The sequence below is a fragment of the Hakea prostrata genome, chromosome 8, assembly GCF_041222555.1.
Source record: "Hakea prostrata isolate BN-2017 chromosome 8, UWA_Hpros_2, whole genome shotgun sequence".
Classification (NCBI taxonomy): domain Eukaryota; kingdom Viridiplantae; phylum Streptophyta; class Magnoliopsida; order Proteales; family Proteaceae; genus Hakea; species Hakea prostrata.
The window spans coordinates 45,637,579-45,655,681 of NC_142607.1; the positions used below are offsets into that span (position 1 = coordinate 45,637,579).

General features: G+C 38.1%; 1 protein-coding gene across 1 annotated transcript in view; it reads right to left on the minus strand.

Moving 5' to 3' along the window:
• Positions 1-13,736, minus strand: part of MTM1 (Myotubularin-like phosphatases II superfamily) — a 63,146-nt gene extending 49,410 nt beyond the window's left edge. The window contains exons 1-3 of the mRNA XM_089164737.1: positions 13,422-13,736; positions 13,244-13,312; positions 7,231-7,305 (exon numbers count right to left, since the gene is read on the minus strand). Of these exons, the coding sequence (XP_089020863.1) occupies positions 7,231-7,305; positions 13,244-13,312; positions 13,422-13,547 (270 nt within the window). The 5' untranslated portion in view covers positions 13,548-13,736. The remainder of the gene's footprint in view (positions 1-7,230; positions 7,306-13,243; positions 13,313-13,421) is intronic.
• Positions 13,737-18,103: the final 4,367 nt, after the last annotated feature.

The following is an 18,103-nucleotide window of genomic DNA, read 5'->3' on the forward strand; positions in this document are numbered from 1 at the left end:
TGTCAGTGCGCGAGGGGATACCGATTGCAGAGCCGATTCTACTGAGGCAGTCATTGTTCCATAATTCAAGAGGCAGACCTAGAAGGTTGATCCACAGGGGAAGGGTGTTGAAGTCGACCCTGCGGAGGGGGGAAGATTGAGACCAAGGTTTGACGAAGATCTGAGATTTCCCAACAGACCAAGGGGAACCATCCAAAGCATGATCTAAACAGTCAATGGGAGAGAAGTTGAATAGGAAAATTCCAACTTCAAGCAGGTAAGTATCCATGCGACCCAAAGCTTTCCATTGTTTGGCTAGAGAAGAGTTTAGGATGTTGATGGGGGGGGGGGGGGGACAGGGCCTAGAAATTGGCCAATAATGGCGGATTTCCAGCAAGTGATACCAGGGGCTGTGGTGGTGGCTGGGCAATGAGCAAGAGGGGTAAGGTTGTTGTTGGTGGTAGGGGGACTGAAGGAAAGGTTTAGATTGTCAATTGAGGGGGGTTGCTTAGTGAAGAGGGAGTTCTAAGGTTTTGCAGTTGGATGAGAGAGGTCAGTGGTGGGGGTAGGGAAGGGAGGATGAGGAGGGGAGCGACGGAGAATGGGAAGAAGACATGGAGTCAAAGTAATAGAAATTAGATGGTATATAAAAATTTAAAGATAACGTGACAAATGTTAAAAGGTTTGGAGATGGGATTATAAATATAATTATGGGATAATTACTGATACCCCATGTAACGTATGCCCTGTACTTTTTGAAATTACTTATCAAACCCTAGACACTGCTTGATTTTACAATTGCCCCCTGCCGTTAAGAGCAGTTTATTAATTGATCACATGGCATCTATGTATCTTCCAAATGCCCAAACAAACCCTAAGTCATTCTGTATTACTGCTTTACTTAAGAGAACTGTTCCAAAGATTTAATGCTAAAAGGTACTGAAGCTCGCTGGTTCTGTTTCAAATTTCACCAGTTGTTGTTCATTAGGCTCAAAATGGAGAGCTCCTTCAATGAAGAAAATCTTCTTGGAATCAAGCCTGATAAACAATTATCCAATAAATCAAGAGCTTTCAGAGCTACCAGATTAGGAAAAACTCAACAAAATTTCACCATTAAACCTGTTCTAAAAAGAACAGAGACTCAAGTAGTTAAATTCCTGAGCTAAGATGGTAGATAACCAGATAGACTGACACTCACAATTTTGATGTATTTGAGGTCTAATATTAGAGCGAACTCAAGCTAGATCCCCCCGGGAGGATTCGTTATAACCGATCTCCAAGTGTTCGAGCCAACTCAATAAGCTCAACTCAGATGGAATCGGCCCCTGAAGCAGATTTCTAGTTAAATGTAGAACCTTCAAAATTCAGATTTCGGGTGGGTTCAATCCCAAGAGATTTCCATGAGAAAGATTGAGAGAAGTAACTTATAAGATATTCTGGTCAGATTCAGCTCCAAACCAGGAACACCCAACAGGGTTAGATATACCAGTAGTTGTAGTGAGGCTGTTTGGGTTCCAGTAATGGAGAGTGCAGAGAGGATCTTCCAAAGAAGCTTTAAGGGAGATAAGAGAGACTAATTGAACAGGGAGAGTTGCAGATAGGTAGGCCCAAAGTGAGTTCAAGAACAAGAAAAAGAAGGAAGTCAAGGAAGGAGACGTGAGTTTCATGGTCTTTTGATTGTGAAATTGAGAATTGGTTGGAGTTTACAAATGTGGATTTGGACTTAAGAAGGGGGGATCTTGAAGGAGAAAAGCACTTTTTGGGAGTGCTGCTGAATGCGGAGGGCATCTCATGAGGACTGCTTCAGTGGATCTGTATAATCATTGAAGAATGAAAATGAAAAGAGAGAAAAGTGGTGCCTTCTCATGCTGATCTCTTCCCTGTATATGTCTATTACTAGTTTACTACTCATTTCCTACTTCCCCTATCCCCATCTTTCCCTTTTCTTTGTTAGCTGCTAGTCTCTTTTTCATCATTCCTTATTTCCTTTATATTTGGATTAACAAAAAATATCATGAAATTATGCTGGATCCAAGAGAGTATATCAGAGTTCCTCCCTGTATTTAATTTAATTATCGCTATTTCATTGTCACTTATTCTTAAGGGAGATAATAGAAAAGATACATATGATTATTAGCTGTACTGTTTCATAGAACAAAACTACCTAACAAAGTAGACATTTCAGTGCCATTCTGATTTCAAAGTTTCCTGAAAAGGAATTTGGGAGCGATGAGATCACGACCGAAATCAATTAAAAACTTTGTTTTGGAGTCTTTGATTCAATAGAGCCATCTGTTTACTGATGACATGGCCTCCGGTAGATTCACTGTTGGAAGATCAAGATAGAGAGCTAGTAGAAATGCAGAAAGAGAATAGGTTTGGTTGAAGAAGATGGGTGAGGAGAGTATTTATTCGCCCATTATTTAAAACCAGTCAAAATCAGATTCTAATGAAGGGTAAAAGGACATTTTGTATAAGAACTAACAACCTCTAAACACCATTTAAAGTAGGGGGCAACGGTAATTTCATAAAATGCAGTGTCCGCTATGTAATTAAGCTATAGTACAAGGAAACATTAGTGATTAGTAATTATCCTACAATTATTACATATGGACATCCAGTAGGAAGTTACAATTTTAGGAACAAATGCATGGATTAGTGCAAGCTTTTGGTCAAGGAGAAAAGATTTTATAAAAGGTGATCTAGATGAACATGTTGGGAAAGATGAAAGAGGCTATGAATAATACATGGAGAATATGGTTTTGGAGAGAGTTATGAGAAGGGGATCTCAAGTTTAGATTTTCCTGCAGCTTTGGTTTATGCATTGCATTGCATGATATCTCGGATTTTCACAAACTTGAGACAAGATAGAGTGCAAAATGGGGAAAATCGTAAATCTCAGCGAAGATCCCAGTTTGACTAAACTCTCGGTTGAACCTACACTATAAAACTACACTGTCTCGATCGAGATCGAGTCATCTTGACTCATTTTAACTCGTCTCAACTGGTTCTCAACTCTCTCACGCATGCTTAATTGTTGGATTTGTGGTTTTTGCCAGAACTTACACTGGAATCTTGGTCGGAACACCTGTTAGGCTGCATCACCAACTTGTTTAAAGCTTTCACTTCAAAGATTCAAGTGGCAAGAAAATCTTGAAGAAAATTGGGAGTTCATCCCAAACATGATTTTTTTGAAAAAACTATTTTCTGCACTACTTCTTTGGATGTGGATAAACATTTGTAGAACAAAATAGCTTGAATTATACTTCTTTTGCTAGCAAGGCAAAAGTTGGAGAAGCTACTTAGTGCCTCATTGATTTAACTACACAAATCTAGTCATAATGTACTATTTGAGTTTAAACCTTAATGTATTCATTTATATCGAATCATGGTTGTGTACTTGATGTTTTACAAGTTTACACCTTCACTTCTTTAAGGTATCCATTTCAAAGTTAAGGTCGAATTGAAATTTCACATCTAATTTTGTTTTCTCATAAATTTAAGGACAACATTGTGCTTAGAAGGTCTAAAATATGGTAAATACCAATTTCAAGTACAAACTGAGCACTAAAACCCACCGAGATGGGCCACCAAATTGGCTCAAGTTAGACCGAGAAAAAATGCACCATCTCGACAAGATTTCACGGGATCCCAATTTTTTAGGTCACTAAGATTTCTATTGAGAGCAAGTTCTCAAACAATGGATCCCACAGCATCTAGGCAAGCCAAGTTGTTGGAGGGGGGGCCTAGACGCAAGGCAAACTGCAAACAAAATCAAAGCATTTAAAGCGTTGAAGGTGATCTAGGCATCTTCTTGACAACTATGTTTTTAGTCATGGTTTAAGAACTCGATCACAATGGCCATCTTGGTGACCCAAAAAATTGAGATCTCGCTAAGATGGTGCAGTTTTTTCAGCCCAACTCGAGTCAACTCAGTAGCTAATCTAGGTGGGTTTTAGGGCTCAATTAGGGCCGAAAATTGGTACAGCCCTTCTAAACATAGTGGTACCTTATTGATGACAAAACAAGTGTACGTGTGAATTCCACTTCCATCCTAATTTTGAAACCGATGCACTGAAGAAGTGAAGATGCATACTTATAAAACATAAAGTGCACAACCATGACTAAATGAATGTATTGAGGTTTAAACTCAAATAGTACATCAAAATTTTTCATATGAGAAGATTGTAGTTATAAGTTGCACCACGAGAGTACAAAAGTAACAAAACTAATTTCAATGAGACACTAAGCAACCTCCAACTCATGCCTCACCAGCAAAAGAAGTGTAGATCAAGCTAAGTTGTTCAAAATGTGTTTAATGCCCATTCAAACAAATATTTAGAACATAATTTACTAAAAAAATAAAGTTTGGGATGAACTCTCAATTTTCTTCAAGATTTGCCTGACAATCACTAGAATCTTTTTTGTAGATGCTTCAAACAAGTTGCCCATGCAGCTTAGTAGGTGTTTCAACCAAGACTCCGACAAAAACCACAAATCTAGCAAGAGAGGAGGGCACAAATGCGAGGGGGTTGGGACTGAGACAGTTCTATAAGATGGGGTCAACTGAGATTTTCAATCGAACCAAGATCTTGGTTGAGATTTAGAATTTTCCCCATTTCACACTCTATTTCATCTTGGGTTTGTGAAAAACCAAGATATCTCATGGGTTCCCAAACCATGGTTTTAGTGCTAAACTATACACAAAAGCACATATATATATAAGAAATTATAGGTCTGAAACCAAACTACTATTTCGGGTGTATGTTCTTTTAACGATCTAAAGATTTTTAGAGAAACTAGATTAGAGTTTCCTTGGATTTCAAGCCAAAATATAGTCATTTAACCACCAAAATAGCCAACCAAAGTATACCAGATATCAACCAAAAGATAGAAATTCCTAATTATGCTCCTGCTTCAGATATTCCAGCTTCCAAGTTTTCTAAGTGAGAAACCACCAACCGTGCCAAAAGAGAGTGATATAAGAGTAAACGCCATATGGCCTACTAGGGTTGAGAACTCTTCCAATGAATCATATCTTCCTCATCGATGGCCCAATGGGGTATCATCCAAAACAAAAGATATGAATTATTACTTTAGTTCATTTTGAAAGCATACATTATATATTGATTTTTAACAACCACTAGAAGTAAATCTCATTACCCAATAAGAAGGAAATAACACTGAAAAGGCTCGACTTCATAAAAATGAACATTGAGGATGACAACATACAAAATAACAATTCTATTGATCTTGTTTGTTTGGAATTGTCTATTATCTAGACCTCTTGGGGCTTTTTTCAGTCATTTCCATAAATATAAAGATTTATAACCTCATATGACTAAAGCTGCTGTAACAAGGATTGGTAACCGTAGGAGCCTTCATATTTTAGGCCCAAATTCAGCCACAATCATGCAACACCAAGAGTAGGCTGAATTACCCTAGGAGTATTTTGGTCATCTTCCAACCTCCTTTGGGCTCCAAAGTGCTCCAAAAGAATCAAAAATAATTTTAGGAGCAAAGATCTACTCTTTGTTTATCAACTGGTCAGTTGGTTAGAGTCCCAATAGGGTTATGATTCCCAGTTAGAGAAGGGATGTCCCCCCACTTTCTACAAGGATTCGACATCTACTTTCGTTTTGAGTTTAGGAGTCCCAGTTAGAATCTGATTTTCAAGTAGGATCCTTTCTAGAAGTTGGTTGTTTAATTTGCAAATTATATTTGTTTATGAACTCTTACTAAAGAGTCCTTCTCTAGATTAGAAAGTTAAGCATAGTTGTAAGAGGGAATTCTAATCCAAATTGGATTCCCTAAATTGAGTCAAAGTTGGTTTTCTTTTTCTAGTCCTAGTTTAATTTTCCTTCAATATAAGGCTATATATAGAGCCACCCCCTCATGTAACAAGGCAGATTATGAATGAATAAAAACCCAGCATTGAAAGAAGATTTGGAGTTGTGGGAGAGAGCCCCATGACCTGAGTTTTGAGAGTTCTCTTATTTTTCCACAATTTTGTTATTTTCAGCAATTGTGTTTCTTCTTCCCTAAGACTAGGGCAGCCATTGAAGCTTGCTTCTGAATTTGAGCAACTTCTTCAAGGAACACCTTCTACAAGTACTGACATTCCACACCCACCCTTCCCCTAACCCTGCGGCAGCATCTCCTCACCTCCCCATATCCTTTTTTATTTTTTTCCAGAATTTTTGTGGAATTCGGACTTTTTCTTAGGCCTGAAATTCAAGGTCAGATCTACAGCAGTCTAACCGTTAGATCTGCCCCATACTTTAGGAACGCATTCTCCAAACCTGGTGACCTTCCCTCCTAATTTCAGACCAAAGGACCAAGCCCTAACCTTAAGCAAGAGTCCTAACTCCTAAGCCAAGTTGGAAACCTAGTTGAGCCCTAGCCTGAAAGGATTCATTCTGAAATTATAAAATAACAATATCACAGTTAATTCTGGCCTAATCAAACCCTTGAAACGTCCCATACTTAACCCTAGAAGCCTGAAAACGTAAAATGCTAACTTGTTAGAATTCAACAATTACATCTCTGTTAACACGGGTTATTTTTCATTAATTCCAGCCTCAGACCTAACCTGGCTGAACGCTAAAACCCCTTCACAACTAACCCTAAACATAACCCTAAGACTTGGGCTTCAAATTAGCCTATCCATAAGGTGTTAGGTATAAAAACAGCTGCTTTCCACTGAGATTTCAACCCAAACAGCAAGGGTTTAAACCTAATTTACTGCTGGTTCTATTTGAGAGAATCCTGAAGACTGGCTCAGACCCTGGGTTACATCAAAAGCCCTCTGTACTGTACCCACAAGGTGAGTTAAATTTAGTCAGTCTCTCAGCATCAGTTCTTAATCACTTGGGGAACACAGTGGCAGCTCTTTATGCATGGAAACAAACTACATGTATCTGAATGTTCTTATGCATTTTCAAGATGCATTCATCTGTATTTTATATTTCCAACGCAATCATAATAGGTCACCTACAATTGACCCAAAGCCACTTAATATCCAGATTTCTTGCCAGTGCTTCAACTAAACCTTGAGAAGCATGCAATTTGACTGTCTTCTTGGCATGATGAAGTATTGCAACTTTATAAGTGCTCAAGAAGTTTGGTAACAGAATCATCAATCATCAGTGTTCAAATATAAATTTGAAACCCAATTTTTTACAATTGAATAAGAGGTGATTGGGACAAGTAGGACAAAAAAGAACCATCGACATGATATCAAATACGTACCACAAAAAGTAGGCGGAAATTGGTCAACAACAATGTCCCTGCCTCATCGGTATTCACTAGTACAACACCATGTCCCTGGACGAATCCACAAATCAGAGCGTAAATATTAAATTTAAATGATCCAAGAAGTTCTCCATGATTTCAAAACTTAAGTAACTGATAAAGATTAACAGTAGATATTAAGTCTCTATTGTTTGTCCTCACAAAAAATAGCTTAACATGCAGCAAAAGGGAGGTTATGGGTTTTTTTTAATCCCCTCCCCCCACCCCAAAAAAAAAAAACCATATTCATTAACTCAACAATGTATAAGAAAAATCAGATTAGCAACTCTTTTTGGGAAATAATGTTTTACAGATTGATTTGTATATACTCAAATCAGATTCATTGCAGGTCATTGATCATTTATAATAGAAAATATCAAGGACTGATGACAATACTATAAATATGCGGATGTCTATATAAACAATGACAGAACACAGTTCAAAGGGAATCTTTAAACAGGTAAGTTGATGTGTGTCAAGAATGGAGAGGAATAAGATTTACTGTAAGGGGGTAGACATGGAATGGAAGGAAAAAATTATGATAAAGTTGGACTACCCTAAAGAAAAATGGTACTTGTGGAAGATGATGTTTAACAGCTTTTAAAAATATAAGGATCCACTGTCTTCTTCAACCAGATGTTAGGGAAAAGAAAAGCAGAAAACCAGATTTGATTTTGAGCAATGTTGACCAATGGTGATCTCTGCTACCAACACCCTAAAACTTCCATGGAGTCGGAAACTGAAAGACTTGCTGATTCCAGCCAAATAGAGACCCAAATTTTTAAGGGGAAAGGCTGCAACTCAGGTCCAATGGCAAATATGGACCAGGATTGATGTCTGATCCAATCTCTCAGTAATGTCAAAGCATTCCATTCTAATTGGATATCCAAAAGCTTATAAATAATGCCAAGCACTTCTGCGATAATGTGGAAAGCAAATTAGAAGCCTCGGAGGACAAGCTGACAGTGATTGGTGATAGAAAAAGCAGACAACAGAAGTGATGATCAAGCTGAAGAGAGTGATCTGATCAAGGTTATAGTTTAAGTATTGATTGACTGATGTGAACACAGGGACCCCCCTTGGCTGAACCCTAAATGGGGCCCCCTGGATGGCTCCAAGAAGCCCCCTTGATCTGGCTGACCCCCCTAGTAGGGGAATTTAGGGCATTTTAGCCCTCTTTTAATGCTGGCACTATTTCCAGATTTAATTTTAGAGTCTTTTTTGAGTTTAATTTCTTAAGTTGAGTTGTGTTTGAATTGGTCTTAGGAGTCGTGTTTTTAGTAAAGTTTGTTTTGTTGAGTCCTTGGTTATCTTAAATTGGTGTGCTTTGGAGTTTTAATTAGAAAAGAATTCAGGCATGTGGTTATTTAAGTTAACTTAAAGTCTAATTTCAGCATGTGTCTTTAGTTATTAGATTCCAAAACAAGAGTCCAAGTTAAGTGGTGGGATCCTTGTCTCTTAAGGAATCCCACTAGGTCCTAGAGTCTCTTGAAAGCTATAAATAGCTTAGCATTCTATGCAATTGCGGTTTTGATGATTGAATAAAGTTGATTAAGTTGACGATCAAGGATTCCTAGTTGAAGAGGCCCTGGTTGAGTAAAGTTTATTCAAGGACCAGCTACCACCATCGATTTCTGCATATCCTTCTTCATTCCAGCGACCTTCAAGCAATCAAGTTCTTCTTCTTCAAGTTACAGCAGCACACAAGTACAGCAGCCCCCATCCCCTTCCCCTGCCTCCTCTCTCACCCGCAAGCCTCCCCTACCCCTGTCCTTGAACTCCAGCTCCTCCCCTCCCCCTCCCCTGACCTGCACACCTCTGAAACCCCCTTTGCCGCAGCACAGCAGCAGCCCTCAATCCCCCCTGCAGCCCCTTTAGCCTCAACCCCACAACTGTTCCCAGCCCTTCCTCCACTTCCCATAGCACCCGCAGGTCTCCCCACCCCTTCTTCTTCCCCATGGCAGCCCTAGAATCCCACCCCCTGCAACTTCAACATTCCCAGCCCCTAACTTCCCTTTCTTCTCTCCCTAGGATTGCTCCTTTCCCCAGACCTTAGTTCTACTCTTAATTCCCCAATTCAACCTAGTTCCCTAGTTCTAGAAAGCTCCTGCATATTATCTTATTCCTCAAGAAACTTCTGCAAATTATTTTGAACTTCTGAATCTGAACCTATTTGAACCTGTGACCCTACCCTACATTCCAGACCAGTGAAAATAAATTCTGAAATTATAGAACAGCAAGCGCAGGCCTTCTTCCACCTTCGCTGAAACACCCCCCCCAAAAAAAAAAGCCTAGTTTTCTGATTTTTGTTAAGAGGTCAGGTCTGAGTTCACATTACAGCAGGGTTTTAGAGTAATAGAATACACTGTAAACCTTAGGATAACCACTCTCATTGCTGGATATTCCTGGGCAGCCCTTAGTTTTAGGGAAATTTCAATCCTACCCTTAACCCTAAAACTGGGCTTAAATCATTGACGAATTAATTTATGTTGTAAAACCCCACACAGATCAGATTTTGTTAAACAGAAGTCATTTCCTCAGAAGTCATCCTCATGGTCATCAAGAGATTGTGACGTGCTAATTGTGATATGCATTGGATCAGTGGCCTGGGAAAGCCAATGTTTGCGGATTCTGATTGAGTGACCCTCTTGTTTTATAATGTTTGTGGCCACGGTTTTTTTTGAACATTGGGGAAGCTCATCTAGGAGCCATTCCTTGGAAGCAGGTTAAACCCTTTGGAGGACCCATATTAAGACAAACAGGGTTCAAATCCGGTTGGGTCTTTGGGTTAAAATAGAATACTCAATTTATTTGTTTTGGTGGGACATGCTTTGGCAAGTTGAGTTTATCATGAAATGTTTTTGATGTGAACGAGATTCAGGGCCACACTAAGGGCCGAAACAGGGCCTAGGGTGATAGCCCAACAATCTATGACCTATAGGAGATTGCACATGAAAGGGGGCAATTTGGTAAGTTTTGCTTCTTCTAGTTGAGTCAAGTTGGGGTTCATTGGATCCAATATGTTAGTAGGATTCCAACTCTACTTTTGTTATTGAATTTGGTTTAGTTTTGGATAAGCCATTGAAGAGTCCTAGTCAAGTTAGGAGTCCCAATTAAAGAGGGACTTCCTTAGTTGCAATCCAATTTCTACAAGGAGTCCAGTCCTCACGTTTTGTAATTTTGGACTACCCTAGGATGAGTTATGTTAGAGTCCTTTGTTAGAATGAGAGTCCCAAGTCCAATAAGAGTCCTAGTTTGAATCACCTTATAATGTTGATTGCTATTGTGAGTACACTCATGTAAAGCTAATAAAGCCCATTAGCTGGCAACGAGATTAATGAAAATTTGACAATTGAAGGTGACAAGTTGGAGTCGTGCATTTTCCTAAGGAGGGAAACCTGCAACTGCTGTAGCGTTTTAAATTTCTGCAAGTTTTTCAAATTCTTCAACCCCCTTTCTCTTTTTTAGTTAAGTGCAAATGAACCCCCAAACCTAGCCCCTACCTCTCTCATCTTCTTCTCTCTCAAAGCCCCTCTATTCCCCTCGCCCTTGCCTGCAGCAACACACCACCCCCATCCCCAAACCTAATTCCAGTCAACCCTGCCCCTTCCTATCATAAACCTCCCTAACCCTTTGCCAACCCCTGCAGCAGCACCTCCACACCTCCCTACCCGTATTCCCTGAATCCTGTCCTATACCCCGCCCTTTTCCCCTCATTAATCCTCTCCCTCCTTTCTGTTTTCTTCTTTTTCCTCTCTTCCCTCTTGTGGCAGCATGGCATTCCCAGGTTTCTAAACCTGAGTTTCCCCCATCTTCCTCTAAACCTAAACCCTAGATCTCCCAAACCCTTCGTGTAACCAAAGGCCCTCCCCCTGGCCAAAACACTGGTTTGGGTCCCAAGGCCCAACCAAAGTAATGCAACTAGGGCTCGATCCCTGTAAGGGCAATTTGGCTTTTCTCTTGATTTAGTTGCTTATTTTATTTCCAGAAATTTTGTTTTATTTTTCTAAGTCCAATTCTATTTTGAAGTCCTAGTTTGAAGTTGGTTGAGTTCTAGCATCATAGGGTATCTATCTTTTAACCAAGATTCTTTATGGATAATAAAATCTTCTATTTCAAGTTAAGTTTTTTTATTTATGTGGTTGTTATTTAATTCTGAAGAAAACCCTAACTTATAAAGGGAACCCTATTTGAGTTAGCTTCTAATTCTTGGTTGAGTCTAAGCCAATTTCCCAGTTAAAGTCTTTCTTTCTTGATGTAAGGCTATAAATAAGCCATTCCCTTCATTGTAAAGGCAGTCTACCTTGAATAAATTTGAAGAATTCTTGTGGGAAACAAGTCATGGTTCTCTTGGGAGGGCCACGGCAGAATTCTAAGCTTTTTGCCTTCAGTTGCAGCAACCTTCTTCAAGATCCAGCAGCCCACCTCCATCTCCAGCAGCTTCCAATTAAGTAACAAACCCAACCCCCTTTCCCTGCGTCCCCCACACCTATCGCAGCCTTCCCTGTCCTCTTCCCTTTCTTGCGCAACCCCTACCCCTTGGAGCCTACCCCCTCCCATTGCAGCCCCTCAATCCCCCTCCCATTGCAGCCCCTCAATTCCCCTCCCCCTTAGATCCCCTCAACTACCCCCTGCGACACCCCTAGACCATTCCCCACCATCCCCAAAACCCTGCGGCACCCCCTCTCTCTCTTCTTTCCCTCTCGTCCTCCTCTCTCCCTCTTCTGACCTTCAGTAACCAGAAAACAGGAAAAACAGAGAGAGAGAAGAAAGAAAGGAGGGGGGGAAAAAAAAGAATTGAGAACAATTGCCCAAGATCCAATAATCCTCCTCTAAGATCTTCAAACCCTACCCAAGATCCATTCCCAAAATCCTAAATACGGGATAGCTCAAAGCCCGATGGTTGGTTAAACAGGAACGAAAAGGAATAGAAAAATCTCGGGAGAGGGTGGTCTACGATCACAACCGAGAAAGCAGGAGACTATTAAGGAGCTCTTCTTCCCCATGGTTGTCGTCGAGGTTTTGATGGCGGACTTTTTATGGGGTGAGAAATAGAATTTTAAAAAACATCACTGGATTAGTTGGTCATCAGTTTGTTTTCCTAAGGAGGAAGGTGACATGGCTACTTCAACCAAAAAAAGGGCGACCCCCTATTACTAAACAAAATAAGGGCCGAAAGAAGTACCTCACTTACGAAGAAGTAGTTTTTTCTGGGCTCCGAACTATTTCGGAAAAAGATGTTTCCCTATCTTTGGATTCATCCCATGAATCATCCCTACAATCTTCCCTATAATTCCTCGTAAAAGGCTTTCAAATTAGATCACTATAAGTTAAAGGGAGCATATGCTTCACACATATTTCATAACTTATATCCAAAGCTGGCTCAATAGACACGTTCTTCCACCAAATAAAATTGCCAAAAACTCTCCTTATTCATTTGCAACCAAAACTACTCAACTTCATTTTATATCCATCAATTTATATTCTCAATGTCCTCTTTCTAACATTCCATAAGACGGTCTGCATTTCTACTGACTTGTAAACGGTAAACAGAAATAGAGGAAAACAAACTCTCGGATTTTAAAATTTGCAATTTGTTATGGAATAAACACACCAACAACTCAACCATATCCCAACTAAATGGTTGGCTACAACGTCTAAGTCATGCATGACTTTTCTCACCACTTCTCCCTATCTCTTATAATTGCCTCCAACTCAAATTAAATCATTCCTTTGTGCTGGGGCATTTAAAGGCCTCTACTTTGAATGAGCATAACAATGGGGCTAGATCATAAATTCAAAATTAATGAGGAAAAACGCCTCTGCAGTTAGGGCAATATATAAATTTGACAGAGTATAAGTTACAAGCAGCACTGTGCATTAAAATTCTGTATGCATGATTATGCGTTCAAATTCAACAATATACATACAAGATAAACATTTCATCCAATCCAATAGCAAAGGAATATACCTCCACAATAACATCCTCCGCTTCTAACAGCAAAGAAGACATTCCGTGAGAGACTGACCTCTTAACAGGCTGTAATTTGAACATGACAGAGGGAAAGCAAGTTTCAGAACATGAACTTTTAAGGACGATAACAAAACTAACTCACATTATTGAACCCTAAAATAATCACAAAGAACACCTCAATTTTGGTCCACTCTATAGCATCCCAACTGCCGGTGCCTTCCAGCCTTTCTGACTCAGATAAACGACCATAGGAGTCGCGCAAGGATGACGATCGAGGAACGCGTGATCTGGGCGCAGCCATGACAAGAACTCCGACGCCGTAGCGGTAGTAATAACGATGATTGAAGATAAATGACGACCCAAGTCACCCAACTGTCTCCTGCCGTTCAAGCAAACGTCGAGAACACCACGTGACATCAAACGCTTCTTCTTTGGGGGTACGTTTACGCAAATTATACCAAACTCGCGTGTCTGATCCTCTTGACGGTTTCTCTATCGGTATATCCTCTTGCGGGGCAAGTTAAGATTCCACCGATTAATTCAATTTAGACACGTGGGGGCGAATTAGGTGTGACTGCTTCTGACTCTGAACGGTAGCCGCACTCCATCGGTCGCCGCTTCCCAGCCTTTAGCGCCCCGCTCTTTTTCTTTTCTTTTTTCACTTTTGCTTTTCTGGGATACAAACGCCCAAAACCTGTCACGTGACAAATGTTGCCGTCACGAATTAAGTTACTGCTGATGCCTTCTACAGCTGGACTTACGTGACGCGCATCAAAGCATTTGCGGTGTTTCATTTTCTTCTTTTATTTATGCAGAAATCCACTTACCCTATTGACTGTGATGCCCGTCCAAGCGTCCAACTACTTGGATAAGATTTGAATCATAAGTAGGGGTCTTACCAAAAAAATAAATCATAAATGCAAGTGTTCCGGTGGCAATCTAGTCTAGGAGTCTGGACTTTTAACCGCTCGACTAACCTATCATTGGTTAATGGTATGTATCTTCCCTCATTTGGCTTCTCCCCTCCATTTCCCTAAGCCCATTGACCATTAATCCGTATAACTGGGCTCTTTTTAGTATCAATTATTATTCTCTATTATGTTTATTTAAAAAAATAAATACAATAATTCCTTATTGGTCAATAATGAAAAATGGTTTGATGAATTTCGTCAAAAAAAAATATTAGATGAAAAATAAGTTTTGATGTCAAAATAAATTATTGTTAGTAAATAATAGTGAGCAAGTGATAAAAGAAGGGAAATTTATGGTTTTTATAACAAAAAAAAATTTATATATTGACTATTTTACTATCATTTTAATTATAAAATTTTAAGTAAACTTGTGTATAAATGAAGAGAATGAAATTCTCACCATAATTCATACTAGACAAAAAAAATTCATTATGGATTTTGAATTTTGGATTTTTTATTATAAATTTTTAAGGGGGCCAAATAGCGGTATTTAAAATAATGAAAAAAATAAATTTATGATAATGATAATTGGTACCAAAAAGAGCCTAAGTTGATGATAACAAAAAATCCAATAAAGCTATTACCGAAGTTCTTTAAAGGTAAAAATGTATGTGCCACCCACCCTTAAGTTGATAATCTATCATCATTTTAGGGCCTGTTTGGTTACATGAATCAAGAGATTTGAAATCTTTGTATTCATGAATCTAATAATTATACCCGTTTGGTTGGTATCAATCTCTTCATTCAGAAATCTAGTATGCTTTACCTTTTACACAAATAAATACGTTAATCAGTAGATTTATGGGAAGGTGATGAAATCCGGATTTCAAAAAAACTATACATTTACATTTATAAAAATCACGTCAATCAAATAGATTATTAGGATGAATCCACAAATTTCATTCCATAACCAAACATTTAATTTTATAAATTATGATTCCATAGAATTGAAATCTCTAAATATTTTAAACCTTCAGACTCATGTAACCAAACAGACCCTTAATTAATTTGCTAGTTAATTCTTGTCAATGTGATGAAGGCATTCAGTTATATTTTATTAACTTTTGTTATTAGGAAAAATGGAGTATCTATATGACAACCCCATTATAACCATAGCATAACCTAATTCTCAAGGGTGAGAAGCGTAGTTACATAAACCTCTAGTATAGCTGCTATCTTTACAAAACCTAACGCCTAGGTGATTTGCAATAAGGAGGGGACCAGTGAGGCTGGCAAAGGGCTAGACAGCTAGTAACTCAAGTCTTCAAGATGTGAGATAACTTGATGAACACATAAGCAATGACCATTGACTTCCTTGAGACCCAAAAGGATAGCAGCATTGAGAAGCTCTCGATCATCTGCTACCTCCAAATTATTGATCTTAAAAGACACGTAGGCACCATTATGAAAAAACCCAATAAACAAACACCACCAACAACACAAGCGTTGTATTAGTAAGCAAACTTAATTTCTTGAGGGGAACAATATGAGATATGATTTTCACCCCCCACCGAGAAGAACCATACCCCAATTTGCACTTTCATAAAAATTATCCCTGTCAATCAAATACGATTTTGTTTTCGTTATTCAAAATTGGTATGGTACAAAAACCGTACCAATTGACATCCTTAATATTGTAAACCCAAGGGTCCCTTAAGTCAAAGCCTTGTAGCCTAATGGCAATGAAGGAAAATACGATAGCTAGTCTCAAGTTGTGAACCACAAAGGCAACAATAATAATCTAAAAGCCTATCTACATTCCACGAGGTAGAAAACCTCTTTAACGTAAATTCCATCATGCAATAGCCTCTATAATAATAGTTTAAGCCATGGTACGCTCTTAACCTTCCGAAGCATAGCTTAGCATACACCGTCCTAGGGGGATGGGGGGGGAGGTGCTATCTTTACAAGGGGAACCTAACGCCTAGGTTTGCATTTGCAACCTAACGAGGGGGCCAGTGAGGCTGGCCACGGGCTTTTACAATTTGTTACTATAAATTCCCTTCAATTCCATTGTTTTTTCCACTTTTTGTTCCTACCCATATGCGAAATGTCGCTATTTGGCCCTCCCAATATTGAGAACAAATTTTAAAGGTAAAATAATGGGCAAATATGTCATTCCTAATTAAAAACTAATTCCTCAATCCCTATTTATTCTCCCCACTATTCTCTCTTATTTTTTCTTCCTATTTATTCTCTTATGTTTCTATAAACTTGGTTAAAGGAAAATTTTGAAAAAACATCTTATTAGGCATTCAAAAATCAAAATGTCATTCATAATTAGAAATTAACTCTTCAATCCCTATTTATTATCTTCTATATCTTTTCTCCTCTCTCATCTTTTCTTCTTATTTATTATATTCTTTTTCTTTCTATCTGTTTATTCTCTTCGCTTTCTATACGTGTGGGTTAAGAAAAATTGGAAGAAAAAAAAAATTTACTCCACAATTAGGTACTCTTTCTCTTTCTCAATTTATTTATCGTTTCTCTTTTTCTCTTTTTTTTTTTATTCTTTTTATTTGATTTTATATTATATGTTTATTTATTTCTTCTACAATTTTTGTTATTTGATTTTGAATTTGAATAAAATATTGTACCTAGGGTCCCTGTAGGTCAAAGCCTTATTGCCTAATGGTTTGCAATGAACGAAAAAAATGGTTTACATCACCAAATAGAACACAAAGGCATGCATCTAACTTTTTAGGGTTGAAGTCATGTATATGTATTTTTTCTATATTGTTGCTCTCATTTTACCTATATTTTGTCGGGAAAAAAAATCATTATCAATAATTTACCTTTTTTTCTTCTTCAAATGTGTGGGCCCTACAAAATATATGTGGGTCTATTTTTTAATATAATAAAATAATTTAGAAGTGAGACCTCAAATGAATATTATAAGGGCCCACATAATATGTGTGACAAAAAAGTGCTTCCCTAACGGGAAGGTTATCTGGCTTTCGTTCTTCGGCCCCCCCCCAATATTTCATCCTAGGTCCGCCCCTGGTTTTGATGGTACAATCCGCCAATCTATATATCTTGAAAAGCCAATAGTCAATATTATGAATTAAGAGGGCATGGAAAAGAAAGTGAAGATGAGTAAAAAACTACAGGTGATTCAGAGCCTATGGTAGATGGTCATAACATGCTTTCACAACATTATTCTACTTTTGTCATCACCTTCAAAATCCAAGGGTCATACACAGAACAACGAATACATTAATTATTGCAATGAGTGATGGAGTCAACATCTATCATTTTACCACTTAATTAAATTTTCTGTTATAAATTTTGTTTTGGGATTTTATCACGAGTTATTGTTTTTTTTTTGTTCAAATCATGAGTTCTTATGAACTTATCAATGAAATGTTTGTAGACGAAATTTATAGAAGCTATTCAATAAAAACTGATGGTCTAGACTAGTTGCCGAAAAAGGCTAAGTTGAGTTTAGGCACAATTACACCATCAACATTATATCTAGAAATTGTAGAATTAAACTATTATTAAGGAAATTGGTGTATTGAGTTGCTCCCAAATGCAGCCTAATCAAATTAATGTGAATGTTTCAAGATTTGGTAATATTGGTGTGAGTGCATTTGGTTGAGTTGTGGGAGATTGGCTCTTGTTATTGTTCTTATAAGAATGTATGTTGTGGTGTGCAAAAATGAATATAATGAGTTATTGACCTATCAAGCAAAAGTCTATTACCAATTTTGGTGGTTTTTCTTTTAAATCAAAATAAGATTCGAAATAAATACCAAACATAAAAAAAAAACCAGAAAATAAGAAGGAAAATTTATACTAAAAAGCCCTTTAATTTATCTTTTTGGTTTCAAAAGCCTTTTAATCATGTTGGAAAACTGTAGTAGTTGTTTGCTTTATGTTTTAA